The sequence below is a fragment of the Lepeophtheirus salmonis genome, chromosome 8 (assembly GCF_016086655.4).
Source record: "Lepeophtheirus salmonis chromosome 8, UVic_Lsal_1.4, whole genome shotgun sequence".
Classification (NCBI taxonomy): domain Eukaryota; kingdom Metazoa; phylum Arthropoda; class Copepoda; order Siphonostomatoida; family Caligidae; genus Lepeophtheirus; species Lepeophtheirus salmonis.
In genome coordinates this window covers 26,554,937-26,574,697 of record NC_052138.2, presented here as the reverse complement: position 1 = coordinate 26,574,697, position 19,761 = coordinate 26,554,937, and the positions used below count along the sequence as shown (strand labels likewise).

General features: G+C 28.8%; 1 protein-coding gene across 1 annotated transcript in view; it reads right to left on the bottom strand.

The window, feature by feature from the left end:
• The window catches only part of LOC121123130 (lachesin), a 207,032-nt gene extending 189,230 nt beyond the window's left edge, over positions 1–17,802 (bottom strand). The window contains exon 1 of the mRNA XM_040718244.2: positions 17,472–17,802. Within this exon, the coding sequence (XP_040574178.1) occupies positions 17,472–17,517 (46 nt within the window). The 5' untranslated portion in view covers positions 17,518–17,802. The remainder of the gene's footprint in view (positions 1–17,471) is intronic.
• Positions 17,803–19,761: the final 1,959 nt, after the last annotated feature.

Below are 19,761 nucleotides of genomic sequence, written 5' to 3'. Positions count from 1 at the left end.
CATATCAAGAATAATGATAAAAGTTTTTGAAAAAAAAACAAAAAAAACTGTTTTGTATTTTGCAAACTTTCCTTCTAAAAGAAACGGAAATACCCAAAATAAGATGATAGCAAATGATTCCCAAATTTAATATTTAATTATAATTATTATTTTTTTTTTTGAAATTTACTTAAAATAATTTTTTTTTTGAAATTTACTTAAAACAATTATTTTTTTGAAATTTACTTAAAACAATTTTTTTTTTTGAAATTTACTTAAAACAATTTTTAATATTATATTTTATACATGTAAATTCATTATTTAAAATAGAAGGTTAAAAAAAATTGTGGACTATAGAGGATAAATTATGTCTTAGTGCAATAATAATTTCAAATTTTGTAAATAACTCAGAAAAGGAATAGACACAGTCCCAAACTAATTTTTAAAGTTGAGGCATGCAGATTGTAATGGAATTTTCACAAGATTTTTTTTTCAAAAAATGGTTCCCAAAATCAAGCTAGAATGACAATTACACAGGAACTGAGAAATGCTAATCGAAGGATAAGGAAAACATATGTTATTTTCAAAATTATTTTCAGAGGGAACACAATGTTTCATTGTAGTTAGGAATCTTAAAAAGTTCGGATAAGTTGACAATATCCTCTGAAGCCTATGAGTTCCCCGCATCCTCACCGAGGAAATGAAAAACTATGATTTACTTACTAGTACGCCATCATAAAAACAATCTTGAAGAACAATGAAGAACCATATTTACATACCACCCAAAATTTCATAGACAAATTTGAGTCAATTATAGGCTTTGTATTCAAATTAATGGGATGAGTCAAGATGCTCAATATTTTTAGCTATCGCTTATAACTTTGGCTTGATATGAGATATTTTTATAGACCTCCATATTATTTCTATTATAGAATCTGTATAACAAGTTGTACTCAAAAATATTTTTATATTAAAGGCAAATCAGAGTTTCCTTGTACTTACTTAGAAATCTCCATTACTGATACATATACCTTAAAGCACTTCGAGAATAAAAGAAGGGATTTTTATTTTTGTTACTTAGTTAAGTAGCCTATACTTTCTCTCCTCCTTAACCATTTTTGATATACGATCCTAATGATGTATTCAAGGGAGTGTTTTTTTTCTGATGTATATGTATAAATGTAACAGGGAAATAATAACAATACAGGACAAAAAATAAATAAAAAACTCGGAAGACCATAAATATTTTCAGATAATGACAAGTAGAAGCATCGTTGCGTGGACGTATAATACAACTTATATACTCGTGTTGCATACGATTATAACTATCAAGTTCGGATAATTGACAATTTGGTTGAACAACAAAAACATATGAGTAATAATTTGCAAATTTTGTTTGTTAACTGATTAGACAAGAAAAAAAATTTAATCATACTCATATTTAGTTTCAATAGTACTTGATGTACAGATTACGAATCTCTAACATCTCAGCCGCATCACTTCTCGATATACAGAATTTCTTCTACAGTAACAAAGACACTCTCTGCATCAAAGATGTTAAAATGTATAATAATTTCATACCTGGATGAAACTTATTTGGAAAGCTTTTTTTTTTTTTTTCCTTCATTGTTTCACCATTTCCGATCTTGTGATTAGATCATCAGGACCGTTGGAAAAAACAATACAAATAAGATTAGTCTACAGAGTGCACAAGCTATCCATGCCACCACCTAGGCGTGTTCTTTTTGGCAAACGCAGGTACTTCCAAAGCTGATGTTTTTGTTAGATACCTTGTTCATACCTACACCAGTTGCAATATATATTGACAAATTTATTATCCTAAATATTTAGTGAAGGCAAGGAGGTCTCCTATAAATCTGCGGGGAGTGACAACATACTAATGGTTTATTTCCAAGATTAGGGGTAAATTGAGCTAATAATAGTGGCACACCTGGAAAAAAATTTATCAACGGCTTCAATACATTTTTTTACGATTTTATTTTGTCAGACTTTTGGACTCAAAACTCGTCGGATCTAAATCTGATATATTTTATTTTGTGGGGCGTGATCAAACAACAAACCAAACACCTGTACATCAAATACGAATATATCAGTCCGATCAAGAAGGATTTCCAGGATTTACCCAGGGACTAAGTGGTCAGCCTCGTATAGAAAATGTAATTAATGGTGGACGTGACTATATATAATAAAATAAATCAGAATTCATCAAGGTTTCAGAGAAAGTTCCATTTAAAAAATTCTTTACACGGCACAAATAGCTTGGCCAACCTGTATTTTTCAAATAATTGGAGTTTATTTCTTTCGAATTCTTTAAAGAATAATACCTATATTAGAGAATAGTTTGATTAATTTTCAGAAAATTGATTTTTATTTTAGGTTCGAGTAGAAGTTCAATCCAACACTATTATATACATACATACATAGCCCAAACACTTCTTTATACCATTATTAATGCATCTTTTCTATTCCAAGCAAGTTTCTTCTTTATCACGTTTTATATTTTGTTATTCTACATTTATATATTTACAATTTTATTAATACATAAAAATATGACAGTTTTAGGTCATTATTTTAGGATTTAAAACATTATTTGTTGTTGTTGTTTTTTGGGCTTCTTATGCAAATATATAAATTAATTTAATCAGTGCAATTTAATGTCCGCAATCTTCAGTGAGCAGCGAAAAAATTAATCAAAATTGCAAGAAATGACAACCCTACAACGTATATATAAAATCTAAACATTTCTCCATTCACGCATTAATTTTGCAATATATGTAAATGTGGGGCTAGATGATACATGCAATTTTCTAGCACAGTTACTACGAATTACCTGCCTTGGGCGCAGTTTAGGGTGTGGGGCATCTATTTCCCCATAGATTTTAAAACATTTATTTTGCGCCAATCCCATATCCTTCACTAAACTATTTATCTTAAGTGCGTCCCTGTTTTTTAGTATCAAAATAGCTCATACATGAGGTAACTTGATCCACATATTGTCAATACTAAGATGGAGATAACAGCTAATACATAACTAGTTATAGTATGAAAATGACGTTTCATATATAAAGGGTTGATCTTATTTTGTAGTATTAAATTTGATTAAATCGGAAATTTATTTGTCGATTGTCCATAAATTTTGTAAAAAAGATCAGTTTTGTGAATCCCGTTCCTTATGTAAAGTTTCGACTCAATTATAAACAAAACCAACCAGAACGAGGGAGTTTGAGTTGGCTTCAGTGAGACATGTCTCCAGAACAAAAAAATCCAAACGTAACCATGGTCTTGGGCGTTGTGGCGAGCACAGGCAATGTCTGCCCTACCATTTTTGTTAGAAGGAAGGAGAGGTTCAATGCAGATGATTACATCGAACTACTGGATAAGAAAGTGCTACCTTTGGCCTGAGAAATGTTTGGGGACAACTTTGTTTTCACTCAGGATGGAGCTCCGTGTCGCTGCGCCGCTAAGACCTAGGTCTTCCTGATAGGCAACTTTCTGGACTTTTTTTTGACCTGAACATGTGGCCGCCTATCTCCACACGCGAACTCTATGGACTATCTAGGCACGTCTAGAGTAGAGGGTGGGTGCTACTCCTTAGAGGACTTTCCAGTTTATGGAGGCTTCCATCAAAAAAGAGTTTACCAAACTCAAGTCTGACTACAGGGGGCTTAGGCCTCGTATTGAGGCAAATATTATAGCAGAGGGATCACATTTTGAATAAAGTTATGGCATTCATTATTTTCATATGATTTTATTATATAAATAGCCTCACAAAACCTTTCGGTTAAATTTTACTCTAGAAAATAAAAAAATGAGTGCCACTAGATTAAATTCACCCTTTAAATATTACTGATTGTATTGAAATTTACTAAAAAAACCAAAACTTTTTTTAAATTATTTATATGGATATAAAAATGAATGGCTATTAACTAGTACCATTCTCCCCCGTTAACTACTCATTAATTGCCAAGTCATTTAATAAAGAAATTAATAATACTACGTAGAAATAAACGTCTTTTTAATCCCCAAATGTGTTTGATCAATTTAAAAACAATCCTGAATAAAATATTAATAAATATATATTATTTACCCAATATTTCGTTTGCATATTCAAAACTATTATAGGCTTAGTTTTCAAATTTGTTGGAAAATTTTTGATACTATATTAACTATACTACAGTTTAGAATCTTTATTTGGTTTAAAAGACTTATTTTGGCTCCGGTATGACCCTTTTAAATACACAAAATCGATCAATTTTTCATTAATTTATTGTGAGAATCATTTTTGCAACTTTAAATACAATTTGCAGCACTTCCAAAGGATTAATGTAAATTGTTTGTTAACATATATAAATTGACGATAATTCGTCAAATAATCCAAATGTTGTCTAGACCTAATATTGGGGAAAAATCATTATAGTTTGCTTTTGTGTTGACATGACATATATATTGAATATAATTAGGCAATGAGCATATTAAAATATGAACGTACATAATATATACGAATTCAATAAAAAACATAAATGTAATTGACTTTATTTTTGTATAAAATACCTTCTTTTTAAGGGGACAATGCAGTCATTACTATCTCTATAAATAATAACCTTAAAAGAAAAATAATAATTTATTTTTGTTTACTTCAAGTAGTGCAATTTGCACCGTACTCAAATAGTGGCTAAGAATAATTTCTTAATAATAAAATAACGATAATTTTTTCAAGAGTACAAATGTAATCTACACTCAAATTTGACGAAAATAAGAAATATTCAAGCTGGTTTTTGTCTTGATGGGTCTCGAAAGTTTGATTTTTTGTTTTTGTTTGTTGAAATAATGAAATTATAAAATGACACACGCACACATACATAAAACAGAAGTATATCAAGCCATTTGCAATAATCTATTTGACATAAATTCTATATTAAAAGTACAGACATAGTCATGCACATCTAAATGGATAAACATAAATTCTTCTTAGTGACCTCTTTGTAACAATTTTTTATAATGTTTTATATCTTCATGTGTTTGTGCATTCTTGATAATATGATAAAGAGACTAACTTTGTATGTACTATTGCTTAGTCACTGTCATTTTCTTATTAATCTAATATTTATATATGTATCTTTTTTTCAGTTTTAGGAGTGCACAGTGTGTATGTTTATATGCGCGTAGGATATAGATGTACAAAATATGTCAAAGAAAGAGGGAACAGTTTTTTTAGTAGGCAATCTGAAGAGGATTTTTTTATATTTCAAAGCTGTTCTCATTATTATTTAATTCTATAAGATAGAATATACAACTGGTGGTCTATTGAAATCTGAACACTTACTAATTCAATAATGAATAACGATTGAGTGTTTGAAATTAATTCATATTTCGATATATTGAACCATATACAATTAGTTACAAAATAAAATGAGCCTGAGCTCTTTTGCATACATACTTCTTCATTCGAGTATTCCAAGTAGTTGGGCGTCTCCAGAACCACCGTCTACGCCGTCAGTAAGTCCGAAACGTTGGAGAGGAAGAATGGGCCTGTCAAAAAGGCAAAATTGTACCCGGAGGGGTTAAAGAAGATAGCCTAGGTGAATCCTTTAAGTGAACCCATGCAAGAGATCCGGGGGCTTCACAGCAGACTGTCCAAAGCTATCAAAAAAGCAGGCGGAAATAACTTTGTGAGGGTGGACAGTCCACTTGTGACACTGGCAATAAAAGAGACCCATCTTTTCTGTTGCAATTCCTATTGAATGAGTCTTTTGAGTCATTTGAAATCTTTTTTAGACACTTTTGGCTCCCTTACAATTATTGTCAGTCAGCACTGGGACGCAATAACAGAAGACTATATCTGTAACGGGGTCTAGGTCTTTTTGACACCACTTGGAAGACATCGTTACCGCTAAAGGCGGTTATATTAATGATTAAGAGAGTTCAGACACACATCTATTTATAATATAGATAAAATATATATATAAATTATTGAAATTATATTGTAAATTAAAAAATTAATACACCCTGTAGGATTTTAATATTATAAAATAGATTAATTGCAGTTGGTATGATTCATTTATTTTGACTAACTACCAGATGACTTTTGGCCTTTTTATGTTTCTTTTTGGAAGAAAGATTGTATGATACAATAAAGATAACATCTTGCTAAACAATTTGATGTTTTATTAGGGCAAATATAGACATTTTCAAAGACTGAGCTGGATCGAGTAAATAAGGACTGACATAACCCTATATACAACATTTATATGTACATTTTACATATTAGGGTGTAAAAAAGAGACAGACAAACTCACATCTGTTAATATAACCTATTGTTTCATTAAAATAGGTAAGCAAAGACAATACTTTTACATTTATATATATATATATACTTTTTTTTTGTCAAATATGAGGTTTCATGACAATATGGATATATTCAGAATACTTACTGGATATTCTTATTATTTTTATTATATTATAGTAATCGGCTTTAGAGTAATTATATATGTATATACAACGTACAAATAAATACACAGTACATCTTGAAAACTGATCAAATTACTCGACAGAAAAATGGCAGAGGAAGTGTTCCTGTCGTTTCCTCTCTCTCCCCCTTTTGTGTCTCTTCGTACAAATGTAGTTATTCTAATTTCCAAGGGGATAAGAAATGAAATTATTATAATCATTTGGAATTCACCCTCTTTGCATACGATTAAAAGTTGTGTATATGTAGCTATTAGTGTTTACTTCACGGGATTCCAGAATTTATAGGGGCTTTACACCTTTGGAAAAATATTCATTCAATTATTTTACATTGGATATGTCGTAAAGGGACAAGGTGTCAGAAATAACCATAAGCAATAGAGCATCAGCATACTAAAAAAAATGTTTAATCCACATGGTGGGGTGACAGTCGTTAGCTGAATGATTAAACTAATTATTTTCAAAAATGGCGCATGCGTAGACAAACTCATGTGAGTAACCAAGATTTTATAATACTTATATTAAAATTTGGGGAGTTTCATTATTTTTCTGCGAGATGGCGCCACTCTCTATTGCTTGCTTTATAAACTAATATAATTGTGTAACTCTCATAAGGACTGGCTTTTCCATTCAATATTAACCTCGAAAGTCAAAAGGAAAAGAAAAATTGGAAAAAAACACATCTGTTTTTTCCTGTTTCCAATGGTTGTTATTATAAAGAAAATATATGTATTAATTATTACCTACAATGATATTTATATAAGAATCGATGACAGTGTATGAAATGAACAAAGATTTTGGCCCTTCACGGACATAAATTAAAGTAAAAATCAAATTTATACAAGCCCCATTTCAACCAAAATTAGCTCTTTCATCACTTAATATTAATTTTTTTTTTTTGTATAAAAGGAAATAACCCAGTAACGAATTAAAAATAACGGCACCCTTGCCTTTTAAAAAACCAAACTCTGCACTTTTAGTGAAAATGCAAAGAATGAGAATTGATGAAATAAGTCTGTCTTTAAATTTATTTATTCTTTAAAACATAAAAATATGTATACCTAAATTTCATTTTATTTATTAATCACTAGGAGGATCCCGATTTTCATCGGGATCCTGATATCTGGCTACCCTATTCAAAGACTATTTATCACGAAATGAGGATCTCCAAATGTGTTCATTAATTTTTCAGACAACACTTACATTTAAAGGTACTTTTATGATTCATTATTATAGATTCAAACTATATAGGGGACTCAAAAGTCAGTGGGAAATTTCTTTCTGTTATTGACATATAATAAAATCATATTTTTATTAATCTTTTAAAGGATATTGTGTGTAAATATAATGATATCCTTTACCAATAAGATTCGGGAGGTTATTTTAAATTAAAATGAAATTTTTATTTCACAAACTTTTATTACATATTGTTATAAAAACAATTATTTATTTGGTGGTGATAACTAGTGATTTAAATTTGTACTATATATATATATATCATATGTTTTTGAGAGTCGACAGTATTTTTGTATAAGTTTATACCATTTGTAAGCCTGAATTTATTACAACATTGGTCATATTGTATTACAAATTGGAGATTGATACAGATCATTTCAGTGTGTTATATTTAAATTACAATAGCCAGTATTGGATCGAATAACTGCCCAATCGAACTCCCTTCGGCACCACAGACAAACTTATCAGTCGGGTCGAGAAGGCATTCTAGGATTTGCCAAGGGACCAAATGGTGATGTCCTGCTTGTGCTTTTGGCCTCGTATTTATACTTTAATTGAGACTGGAGGGGATTTAATTGAATGAAATAATTCGAAATCTATCAAGCTTTCATACTTCAGTTTTTTTGTTTTTTTTTAAATTTAATGACTGATGGGAGAGAAAATAGCTTGAGCACCCTGTATATGGTATAAATATCATATCAAAATCATATCATGGCTATATGAGCCTAATACACGCTACATATTTATAGCCTAGTGATGTATATTCTCATGTATGTAAGTGTACTCTCGTCGTTCATTAGTCGATCGGCTTTCTAATGAACATGATTGATTATGTACGAAGTATAACAATAATTGAACCTCTCAGCCGTTTTTTCTACTTTCCAGCTTGTGTCCTTACTCCCTCCCTCCCTCCCTCCTTCCTTACTCTTTTAGCCTTTTCTCCTGACCCATAATCCTCATATATGTAATGTTTTAATGGATGAATATATAATGTTTAGGGATAAATAATTTAATCTGTGTATTTTGATGTAAGAGAACAAACAATGAAGAGTGAGCCATGATGCGTTCAATAATAAGATGATGACACTAATTAAAAAAAGAAAAGAAAAAGGTTGTGAAATTTGATATGATAATGGGGGTGATGTCACCAGAGAAGTTCCTTAGTTTATTTGCTTTCAAATCAGTGTTGTGTTTATTTCTTAACCAGTTTTGAATTTATCGTCTCTGTCTCGTCGAGTGTAAAATTATTTCAAATATACAATAAATATCTTAACTAGTTTTTTATAAAACATTTATTAAAGTTTTTTTACGTTTCTTGTTTTTATAGACAAAAATAAGACCATTTTGTTTTGACCTGAGTGTTAGTTTCGCCTTGTCAATTTTGTAATTAAATCCGTTGACAAAAATATTTCTTACACTTTTTATACATAAAACAAAATTTTTATAAATGTTTATTTCATATACAGTTTGTATATGTTGTCTAAAACTACGTGATGAATAATTTTGAATGAAAGATGTACAGTACATGGGATGAAGATAAATCAATAATTGTATAATCCATGGATGATCGATATATTAAGTGTGTAGTTTATTACTTATTACTTCAAATTAAGAAAATATAAGTATTCTGTGACACATTATAAAGTTCAATTGTCCACTGTTAAATTACTAATAGATACATAATAACCATGGAATTTTAATAGATCAAAATAAAATGATAGTATTAATTAATAGTTGGTAATGAGATTGGCCAATGATCAAAATTTTAGTGGTATAAATTTTAAATATTTTTTTTGAATTTACTAAAATATAAGTATTCTGGGGCACATCATAATCTGTCCAAATGCTTACAGTTATATTAGTGATAAATATATAGTAACCATTTAATCTTTATTTATTTTGAAAATCGTAACCCTGACAATTTGAAAAATACTTTGAGGGAGAGAAGCTTAGCTGTCATGACGTCATATTATATCAGATACAAACAGCTGTGGTGTATAAATCCTTTTTTTGTTTCAATTTCTTTATTTGACCAAGTGATATTAGTTTAATACATTTAATATTACAAAGATATAAGTATGGAAGAAAATCATGAGTATTTAGGATATGATACAACAAAATGAAACCTAAAACTGACATGATAACCCTGGCAATTTGAAGGATTTTGTAGAGGAGAGGAGTTTAGCTGTCGTGACAATTCATTACAACTGAGTACAATTAGCTATGACAAGAGAATAAACAATGTCACTGACCGGAACAACACCGATGTCGATCCTCAATTATACTCTGAGTCCACCATGGACTAACCCTAATAACACCGCAACAAACCTCAGGGTTACCATATACTTTTTATGAGCACACACGAATGTCCAATCATGTTTTTTAATAACTATAAATATATACATTATTATAGTGAGGCATAAAAGGAATCTCACTCCTCTAGAGTTTAATAATAAGGACAACAACTGAGGAAAAGAACATTCGTAGATTTTTATAATTAGCATTGTAATTATAAGAGCCATCAATATTAGATAGTTAATATTATAGTCGAGTGATTTAAAAAAAAACTCCTTATAAAATAATGTTTGAAGATTCTTGATTATAACTCTTTTAATTATACGAAAGGTATTTTTTATACCCATTTGAGTGCATAATAACATTTTACTGGTCTATATATATATACATATGTTTGTAAATACGTAGGATAAGACTATCAGAGAAATTTGAGGGAATTCAATTAACCAGTTATTTTCATTGTTCTATATTTCTTTTAACAAAATAATAAATTGTTTGATTGTAAAACAAAACAAAAATAGTTGTATGACATTTTAACTATAATTAAAAAAAAAAAAGGTCTTTGAGAATGAAAAAGAAAACTTTTTCTTTTTAAAATTAATTTATTTTCTCAAACATATTTCCTTCTCTTAGAAAAAAAAAAATATCCGTGTTGTAGTAAAACCTTTTTTTGACCATTTCAATTTATGAAAAATATAGACAATGTCAAATTATTAATATTAAAAGACAAAGGTTAGTAATAATTGATTTCTTTATTTATATTTAATTTGGATATTATAAGAAATACTTCTTTATAGTTATGTTACGATAACAATATTATTGTATCAGTATTTGGGTAAGTAATTTCCTAAAATGATACAACAAAAAATATCGTTAAGGGCATTCACAGCTAAGGAACCGCCTGGTTTTGTTATGTGTTTCTGAGAAGGAACAACCTCAGAAATTTGAAAATAAAATAAACGCGTTTTTTTAGCTCGCCCGTTTTTGTTTTTTTTAAAATTAAATATATAAACAATGAATTTCCTTTTTTCAGCTGTGTCATTATTTTTTAACTCCAGAGTAGTGATCTTACTTTCCTATTACATTCAATTATATCCAAAACCTGATTGAATATTTTTGTGTCTGGATAAAAGTCCTTGTTGGACTCAGAGTAGAACTTAAGAAGATCAACATAAGAGTAGTTCTTGCCAATGTCTTTGTTTATTTCCTTCTCCCCCTCCTCTCTTGTAACAGCGGATGGAAGCTTAAGTTTTTGAGTATTACCCGGTTTTGAGTAAAGAAATATTAAATAAACTAATATATTTTTAAACCGTTTTGTACCTTTTTCTACACCTATTTTTACATAAAAATAGGGAATAATAGTAATGATTATTCATGCTAATCAAACTTAAAGTAATTACTTCTCAAAACCCCTATCTACTACATGGATTACTAAGCTTTTAAGCCTTCGTGTCAATACTAATTACTCTGGCAAGTTCCAAATATTAAATCATGTTGTTTAAGTCCTGTCTTTAAGCTTTCATAAGTTAAGGTTTATTTTATAATCCCTTAGATACTGTGGGTCAAATTGAACACATATTGGGCTGTATTTGTCCCAAATTAGACCCTTGATCTAAAACATTTAAATTAAATTTGAGGGCACTTTTTTAGATTGAAAAACTAGGCGGCAAATATATAGACTAAAGAAAAAAAAAACAGTATAAATATAAGAACGAAGTTCTGAAGGAATTACTCAATAAAAAAATTAAACAACTAATGATCATATTAGTCTATAATCAAATATCTCAAATTTTGATCATTCGAGTTTGAGTAATATTCCAATCTAATAATAATAAGAAATATTTGCTCATATCAACGTTGTTTTGACCATTATTGTAAATAATTACATTCACATTCAATTTCATGACTTGTTTTGCTAATATATTTGAACCTTTAGCATTCATGAATACAACATACATCTGTTCATAATATTGCTATTGAAGAACAACAGCAATATTGTTAAAACACATGAGGCATTATTTGATTATTACTCTAGCAGATGATTATTATTTTTTGTTTAAATACGCAATCTAATTATATTTAATGAAATTAAATGTTGATACTTTTTTTATGCATAAGAATTATATGTAAATATTTTCTAACTTTTTGGCGTTTGTAGAATGTGAATAATTGAGTTTAAAGGAAACATATGTTATTTTAACAAATTTTTGTTTGATATTTAACAAACAGAATATACTGTGAATTACGATTAAAGGACTCACTAATGATGTTGTTAAGTTTTCAGATATAGGAGGAGGCATAATTATTGGTATTGAGACTTTGCCATAGACTAAATTAGGTCATTTATTTGTGAGACATATTAATGCCGATATTACAATATTTGAGCATCAAATTTTACCATCAAACATTTGCATTCCATACTTGTACTAAATTAGTTTGGTCTTACACAAATTATAACGGTCTGAGATTTGAAAACCAATAAATAACACGAATGATTACTTATTCAACTCCTATACAAGTAATATTATATGTGCCAGTTTATATGTAACTTCAAACTCCCTACTCTTAATTTTTTTAATATCTTAACTATACGAAATACATAAATACTAAAGTGGCAATAATAGTTTTAAGGTTGTACAATATTTCTGTATCAGAATAATACATAAAAGCATAGAAATACACATAGTCCTGAATATTTCATCACTCTTTCTATATATAATCTAATCATTTTTTAGCTTTTGTGGAAAAAGTTGATCATTGCCTCGAACTTTGAGGTTTATGTTATGAAAATTACATTTATTTGTGAATACTTTTTAAGCCCTTTGTTACCTTACTGGGATATTATAAAACCCTTCATTTTTAAAACTCATTTTTATTTCTTTGAATCTTCATTTTATCGCTAATACTTTTAAATATGTTCTTAAAATATTACTTCAGATTGTATGTAATTCTTTTTTATCTCTTAGCTTAGCTTAGAGCTTTTAGCTTAGGGCTAATTCGAATATTTAGCAATTTGTAATTAAATTTTAATAAATTTAATTTACTATTGTCCTTAAAACACCGTCCTTCATTTTTTCTTTTCATTTCTTGTATTCTTTTTTTTCCATCTTGAAGACTGGGCCGTAATGGTAGCTATAAAACTATAATAATGTTGCTATTATGTATATGTATTTATAACTCTGAAGCCTTGATGGGACGGTGAATTCCATACTTTACGTGTCCACTATCTACACATCTGATCCTTGTTATATTTCTAATAAATGCGTTTGGTTCCTTTTTAAGAGCCCACTGTTACTTTCCTGGGCTGAAATATACATAAAATATCGTATAATTCATATATTTTGCTTACTTTTCATGTTAATTATTAAGTTTTCATGTATCTAATAATTTTTTTGAGATACTATTTCATTAGTTTCTGAATCCATAACTAATTTTGGTTATCGAGGTTTCAAAGAATGATTTATATGTGTTTTTATAATTTATCTACAACACCAACGATGAATATGAACAAGGAGATGGAAAGAGAGTAGGAGATTTATTATTCTGTATAAAACATTATATAATACATATTTCATTAATTTGGAAATAAGTTGTCCTCCATAGTTAAAAATGTTTATTATTACTTTTTTAAACTAGGATTTCAGATCTTGAATTCACAGAAATTTAAAAAAAAAAAAAAAAAAAACAGCTGGAAAACCTCTCATTTTGTTCAAATATGTTTATACAGGGGTGTTAAACAAAAACTACAATGTTAAAAATTCCACATTCAAATTGTCCACCATCTGCAGTCACGCATGCCTAAAAAAAAGTCGGAAACTTCTATGCTATTTTAGACCAATCAACGGAAACCAATTCTCCGGTAATACAAGTTTTAAATCATTGATATTATTTTGGTGGATCCAACAGTCCATCCTCTCAATGTCACCCCGAAAAATAACAACCCAAATAACTCAAATTTGGTGGTGATGTTGGTCAATTCCCGTTAGAACAGAATCTCCCGAAGTTGTAAGAGCACCATTTGTTGCTGTTATAGCATGGAGCTACGTATTGCTGCCAAATATAGTACCTATTGGGGTAATTTTCATCCTAAACCTTTTGCCATTGAATTTTATTAGTGACGGATCGTATTCAACCTATTCCGTAAGTATTTTGTCAAGACTATTCCGTTTGTTTGATCATCCAGACCCTCTTGTCGTATGAGTCGACCTTCTTATTATTTCCCAGCCTCCAAAACAACTCAGATTCCTCGAATAAACCGGTCAGAAATGGTGACAGTCACGAATGTGGATGGGAAATAAATCTACTACTCGTTGCTTTTGGCGTTCTTTTACCGACATTTCTAAATCAAATTACCTCAAACTAACGCAAGATGATGCAATGTTTAATTATACACCGAATGACATCATTTCAATTGAATATTTGGTATAAACCCTGTAAGTAGGAACATATGTAACGACGACTAAGGGTCAATACATCTTCCAATGGTCGAACAAAGAAGTTTTATGTTATGGTGTCTAGATACCTCAGAAAATTGCTGGTATTTAAATTTCAGAAGAAATATTATTCTGTAAAGCAAATCTTGGTTTATTAGCCGTGTTACTTTGACTCAATGACACTTTTTTTTATTTCTGAGATGAAATATGTTTCTTAATCCCTGAGCAAACTTATTAACGAAACAAGAGTTAACTCTGTGACTTATAAACTTACATCAATCAATAAGAAAGCTTTGATATACGAGTATATATTGCAAAAATATATATATAATTATAAATAGAAGATTTGCAAAATAATCTTCGTTAATGATATCTTGGCTGTCAATTACTGATTTATAAGTTATATCACCTAATTTATCTTCGACATCTATAAATTTATAAGCGATATATCTTATAATATGAAAGTACATATATATGTCGATATATTTTTATAGTTGAAGGGGGGATATTGCAAAATGAAGTAACTTATATGACATTTACTTTCAAACTTATATCATAAGTAATATGATATATAATTAACCTATGCATCATTATAGGAAATTGTAATAGTCACTTTAAAAATGAATTTAATACAGGGATTTCAGTTAAATGTGTGTGGGGGGTACCCGGAAATATTAACAATTAATAGCTCTATTTTTTATTAGAGGATGAAAAAAAAATTAAGAGGTGATAAACTGATAAAAGGAGAAATATAAAGTAAAAAAAAATTGAATAAAAAAATATTGAATGTTTACCTTTATTTCTTTATTTTTTTTTACTCATTTGCAAAATAAAAAAGCAGGAAGATAAATATTTTTACACAATATCATATACAACTTTTATTTCTGTCATCCATCCATGATATCGAAGATACTAATAATCTATTTAGCAGATGTGTTGGGGCAATATAATAGAAAAAATTACAATTTTTTTAGAATTTACAATTATCACATTTCTAGGGAGTCCATATTTTGATTTAAAAAAAAAAAAGATGTTTGGCTAAATGAATGTCGCTTTTAAAGAAGGAAAGAGATGAAAATCTTTTAAAACTTTAAAAATTTAGGGCTTAATTTTCATTTTTATTTATTATCATATATTTTTTAACTTAAAAAAATTCTGATTTTGCTATTTCTAAATTTTTAAATGGACTTGTGTTTTGTATATTTTTTTAATAAGTACAGAAAATAACTATGGTTTATCAAATTATCATCTTCTTTCACACAAACATGTCCTTTATTTTACATCTCCAAAATCAACTTAACCCATAAAAATCTGAGCATTTCGTAAATGTTTAAAAAGTCCCCGTACAAGATGTAATAAAGAACATGTCCAGATAAATTTAAAAACAAGATCATTGCAGTTGTAAAAACAAGAATAAATTTGACAAATTTATTTTTGTTGAATATTATATTAAAATAATCTGGTATGGCATGATTCAAATTCGCATAAAAAAACATATAAAGGTAAAACAAAATTATCAATAAATATTATAAAGCATGATGCTAATAATATTTCATCCTTAGTCATTCTTAATCATTATGAATAAAATACCATTTTTACAAAACAAATTAAAATACTTCTCTAATCAAGAGTTGTAATATGTTTATATATACATAAATAATATTAGGTACATAGAATTATATTTAGGTTTGAAAAATACACATAAAAAGCTTAAAGAATCAACTTTTTTATTGCTCAAACGGCTTATTAGTCTTGAAACAAATAAATCAAATGCCGAAAACTGTTTTTTTTCCTGATTCTACATATATGTATGGTTTCATTTGTATACCCTTTTAGTTCTGCTTATATTATCTACTTACTTTCCTGTCATACCAAAAATATCGAATAATGTAGCAATGTACAAAATTGAATTAAGAGTCCCTTTGTTTTTTTTATCGTTCCGTATATATATATATATAGGTAATCAGTACCGTAATAATATTGAGAGGGGGCTAGTTTTAGTGATTAAGCCCCCTGTCCCTTGTAGTGATTACATCCCTAGGTGTTTTTTATAAGTACATTAGAATAACACAAGTCACATTGAATTCCTCCCCTCCCCCCGTAATATGATTCCTGAATGTTTTACCTTAGGAAACAAAAAATTTACTTTTATAACGCAAAAATTTTAGGTGTCAAGCCTACAATGTATTTTTTTAAGATCTAAAAGATTTATTATTATTTTTCGCCTTGAAAGAAATAATTGGAATAAAACAAACAAAAAAATTTAGTTAGCATGAACGAGTTTCCAAAAAAATTTAAATTAATTCTGTATCTTTTTCTGAATCATAAGTATGAAAAAATGACAAATGTAAATGGACTTTTTATTTGTAAGTCAAATAAATTCTCTTTTATGATCAAAATGGTAAAAACCAAAGGTTTTTTATGTTAAGGGAAGACATATTATTGTATAATTAAAAAAAAAAAAACCACCTTAAAAATATTAATTTTTCAAAAATTATTTAAAATTCTTTGCTTGAAAACCTTTTTTTTTCGTAGGCCAATCAGTTTCATAATCACAGTACTGTTGTTATGAGTGGGGCTCTGGTTGTTAGTGACTATAGATGACTCAGCATTAATAAGTGGATAAATACAACTAATAAAAAATTGATTGTTGAGATTAGGCCCCTTTCTTCATAACATGTTGGTATTGAATTTTGGCCTTCTAATTTATACATTATGAAATTAACAATAGTCCACAAAACTTCAATTCCCGAATTATGTTAGCTCGAAAAAACAAGAAAATTACCTAAACAACCCAAAAAAAAAAAAATGGTTTTGTGGTGTAAACAGCATTTTTTTGTATTTTTTTAAAATACCACATACATGATTTAGTTGTATTTTCCGTCTTGAAAGATTTAAATAAAAGAAAAAATCACAAAATATAGTTTAATAGTTTTTATAATTTATTTATAATGTATCAGGCTTTGTGAGGAATTATTCCAAATGTAAAAAGTAAAGAGATCCCAATAAATAATCCTTAATCAGAATTGATTGACAGCTTACCTGTGACAAAAACAGCAGAAAAAAGCTTTGCTCTTCGTATTAACATCTTTCAAATATTTATATATATTTTTTAATATATTTTAATTTTATATCGTATTTCAATATTTTTTTTAAACTTTATTACAAAATCTTCTGTTTGCTTTAGTAGTAAATGTTTATAATTTGAAGAAAATTTTCATGCTGAAATTTCCTACACAAGTCACACTTTTAGTATTGTTTAATTTCTTTTTAAAAAATCACTCTCAATTCAAAAGGACCACAGGGGTAGTTGTATTTATTTCAAAGCGGCTTTGTATAAGCATATGCTCGGTATGATAAAGGAACAACGACTAAGGAAAAATAAGTTACGATAATTTTCCTTACACACACACAAAAAAAGAAAACACAGAATGCGTGGTGAAAGGGGGGGGGGGAGAATGTTTCGCGTAAGAGGAAAAATTATTACGCTTTTTCCCTTGATGTTTTCAATAATTATTTCTCGTAGTCAGAATTATGTACTTTGTCCAACAAATATATTATTTCAAAACTTATTTTTAAATGATAGAAAAACAATCATTTAGGTCAGGGATGTCATATCCAGTGCCCTGGGGCAGCATTGCAGCCACTTAAAAGTAATGGCCCACTACTCATTCACACTTCAAGTAGTATTTTTTCAGCAAAATTGTCACAATTTCATCAAAACGTGTAGAGCGCGTATAATGCCTACAAACATTGAAAATTAATTCCCAAATCAAGGAATTTTTGAAAAATGATCTCTCTATAAATTTTTTTTTTAGAGAAAATAGAAGAAAATTTTTTTTTTTATAAATTCAAAAAACCAAGCCACAATTACAAAAAAATAAGAGTATATATGTAATCCTACAGACACCTTTGAACAGGGTGGCCAGATTGACCTTTATTTAGGAAATAATTTTTTTACTAAACGACTTTTCATGAAGTTTAATTTAATAGATTTTATGGCCCATTAAAATATTTCAAGTGATAATGCAGCCCAGTATATTAGAGCTTGTACATCCCTGATTTAGGACAATAAATCCCATGACTAATTAATAAGCATATATGGACACTTAAACGAAAACTTCCTAGCCAAATACCAATCTATATGCTACATATTTGATGATGATCTACGATGCAATACTATTTAGTGATAATTCCCATTCATATTAAACCAACTTGATATGATGTAATATTTTATTATTTCCTAGAAATGGCATGATTTAGTGTTGATTAATTCATTTTGATTCATTTTAAAAACATGCCAACTGTCCAATAACTAAGTAAAAAAAGAAATGAAAAAGAAAACCCATTTTTAAAGAAGAGAAAAAGTCAATCCATGATTAAGATTCAATAGACAATAAGAATGAATCAATCGTTGATATGGAATGTGCTAGAGCTCCTATGTATCTGGTCAAGCCCTTATTGCATATTGGGTAATTTTGCATTCCGTTTTTCCTTATCATATTATTAATTCATTTTCGTCCTCCAAAATCATATAACAGGCAGCTGGTATTAACATGGGATTTATTTCAGTAATACAATATGTTAAGCGCCCGGGTTTTTTCTTGCATTCTTTTTTTCCTTACAAAACTTTCAACTCCATATATCGCAAAATAAAATGATATTGGTGCCGCCGCTATGGAATGTATATTTACTTCCCTCAGCTATGATATTTTTCACAATGCCAATCAAATTAAACAATCAAAGCCCAGTACTTAAGCTTATGAGTGTTCTAATTATCATGGTTTTTCAAAATTATATTCTGATTTATATTTGCAACCAATGGCAAGTTTAGCTATTTAATGTATCGAGATTTGCAAGTAAAACCTAAATATTGTTATTTCAAATACACACGTTATAAACTATCTTATTTTGCTACTTCATCCGATAGAAAATCATAATAAATATTATTTTGTTAGTCTGCTTATAAAAGTGTTGATAAATTAACTATTTTTCCTGGTAGAATAGTCATAAAACCACTATCTTGGACCTTACCTGAGTTGTACACTCTGGTACAGCCATCGTAAAACTGACTGTGTTCGCCAAAGTTTATAACTTTACAAGAAAATGCAAATAACTGAGAGGGCCCATAGGGCATAATATTATATACGCTCAGATAAGAAACAACCCCCGAGATTCTTGTGGGTGTCAAGAGGACTATCATCTAAAACATGAGTGTCAAATAGTCTTTACATCTGTTGCCCATAATGAGTATGGATTGATCTTCAAATTCCATATTTTAATATTTTGTCACTAATTTAATAATTGATATTGAAGAAAATATAGTGTTCGG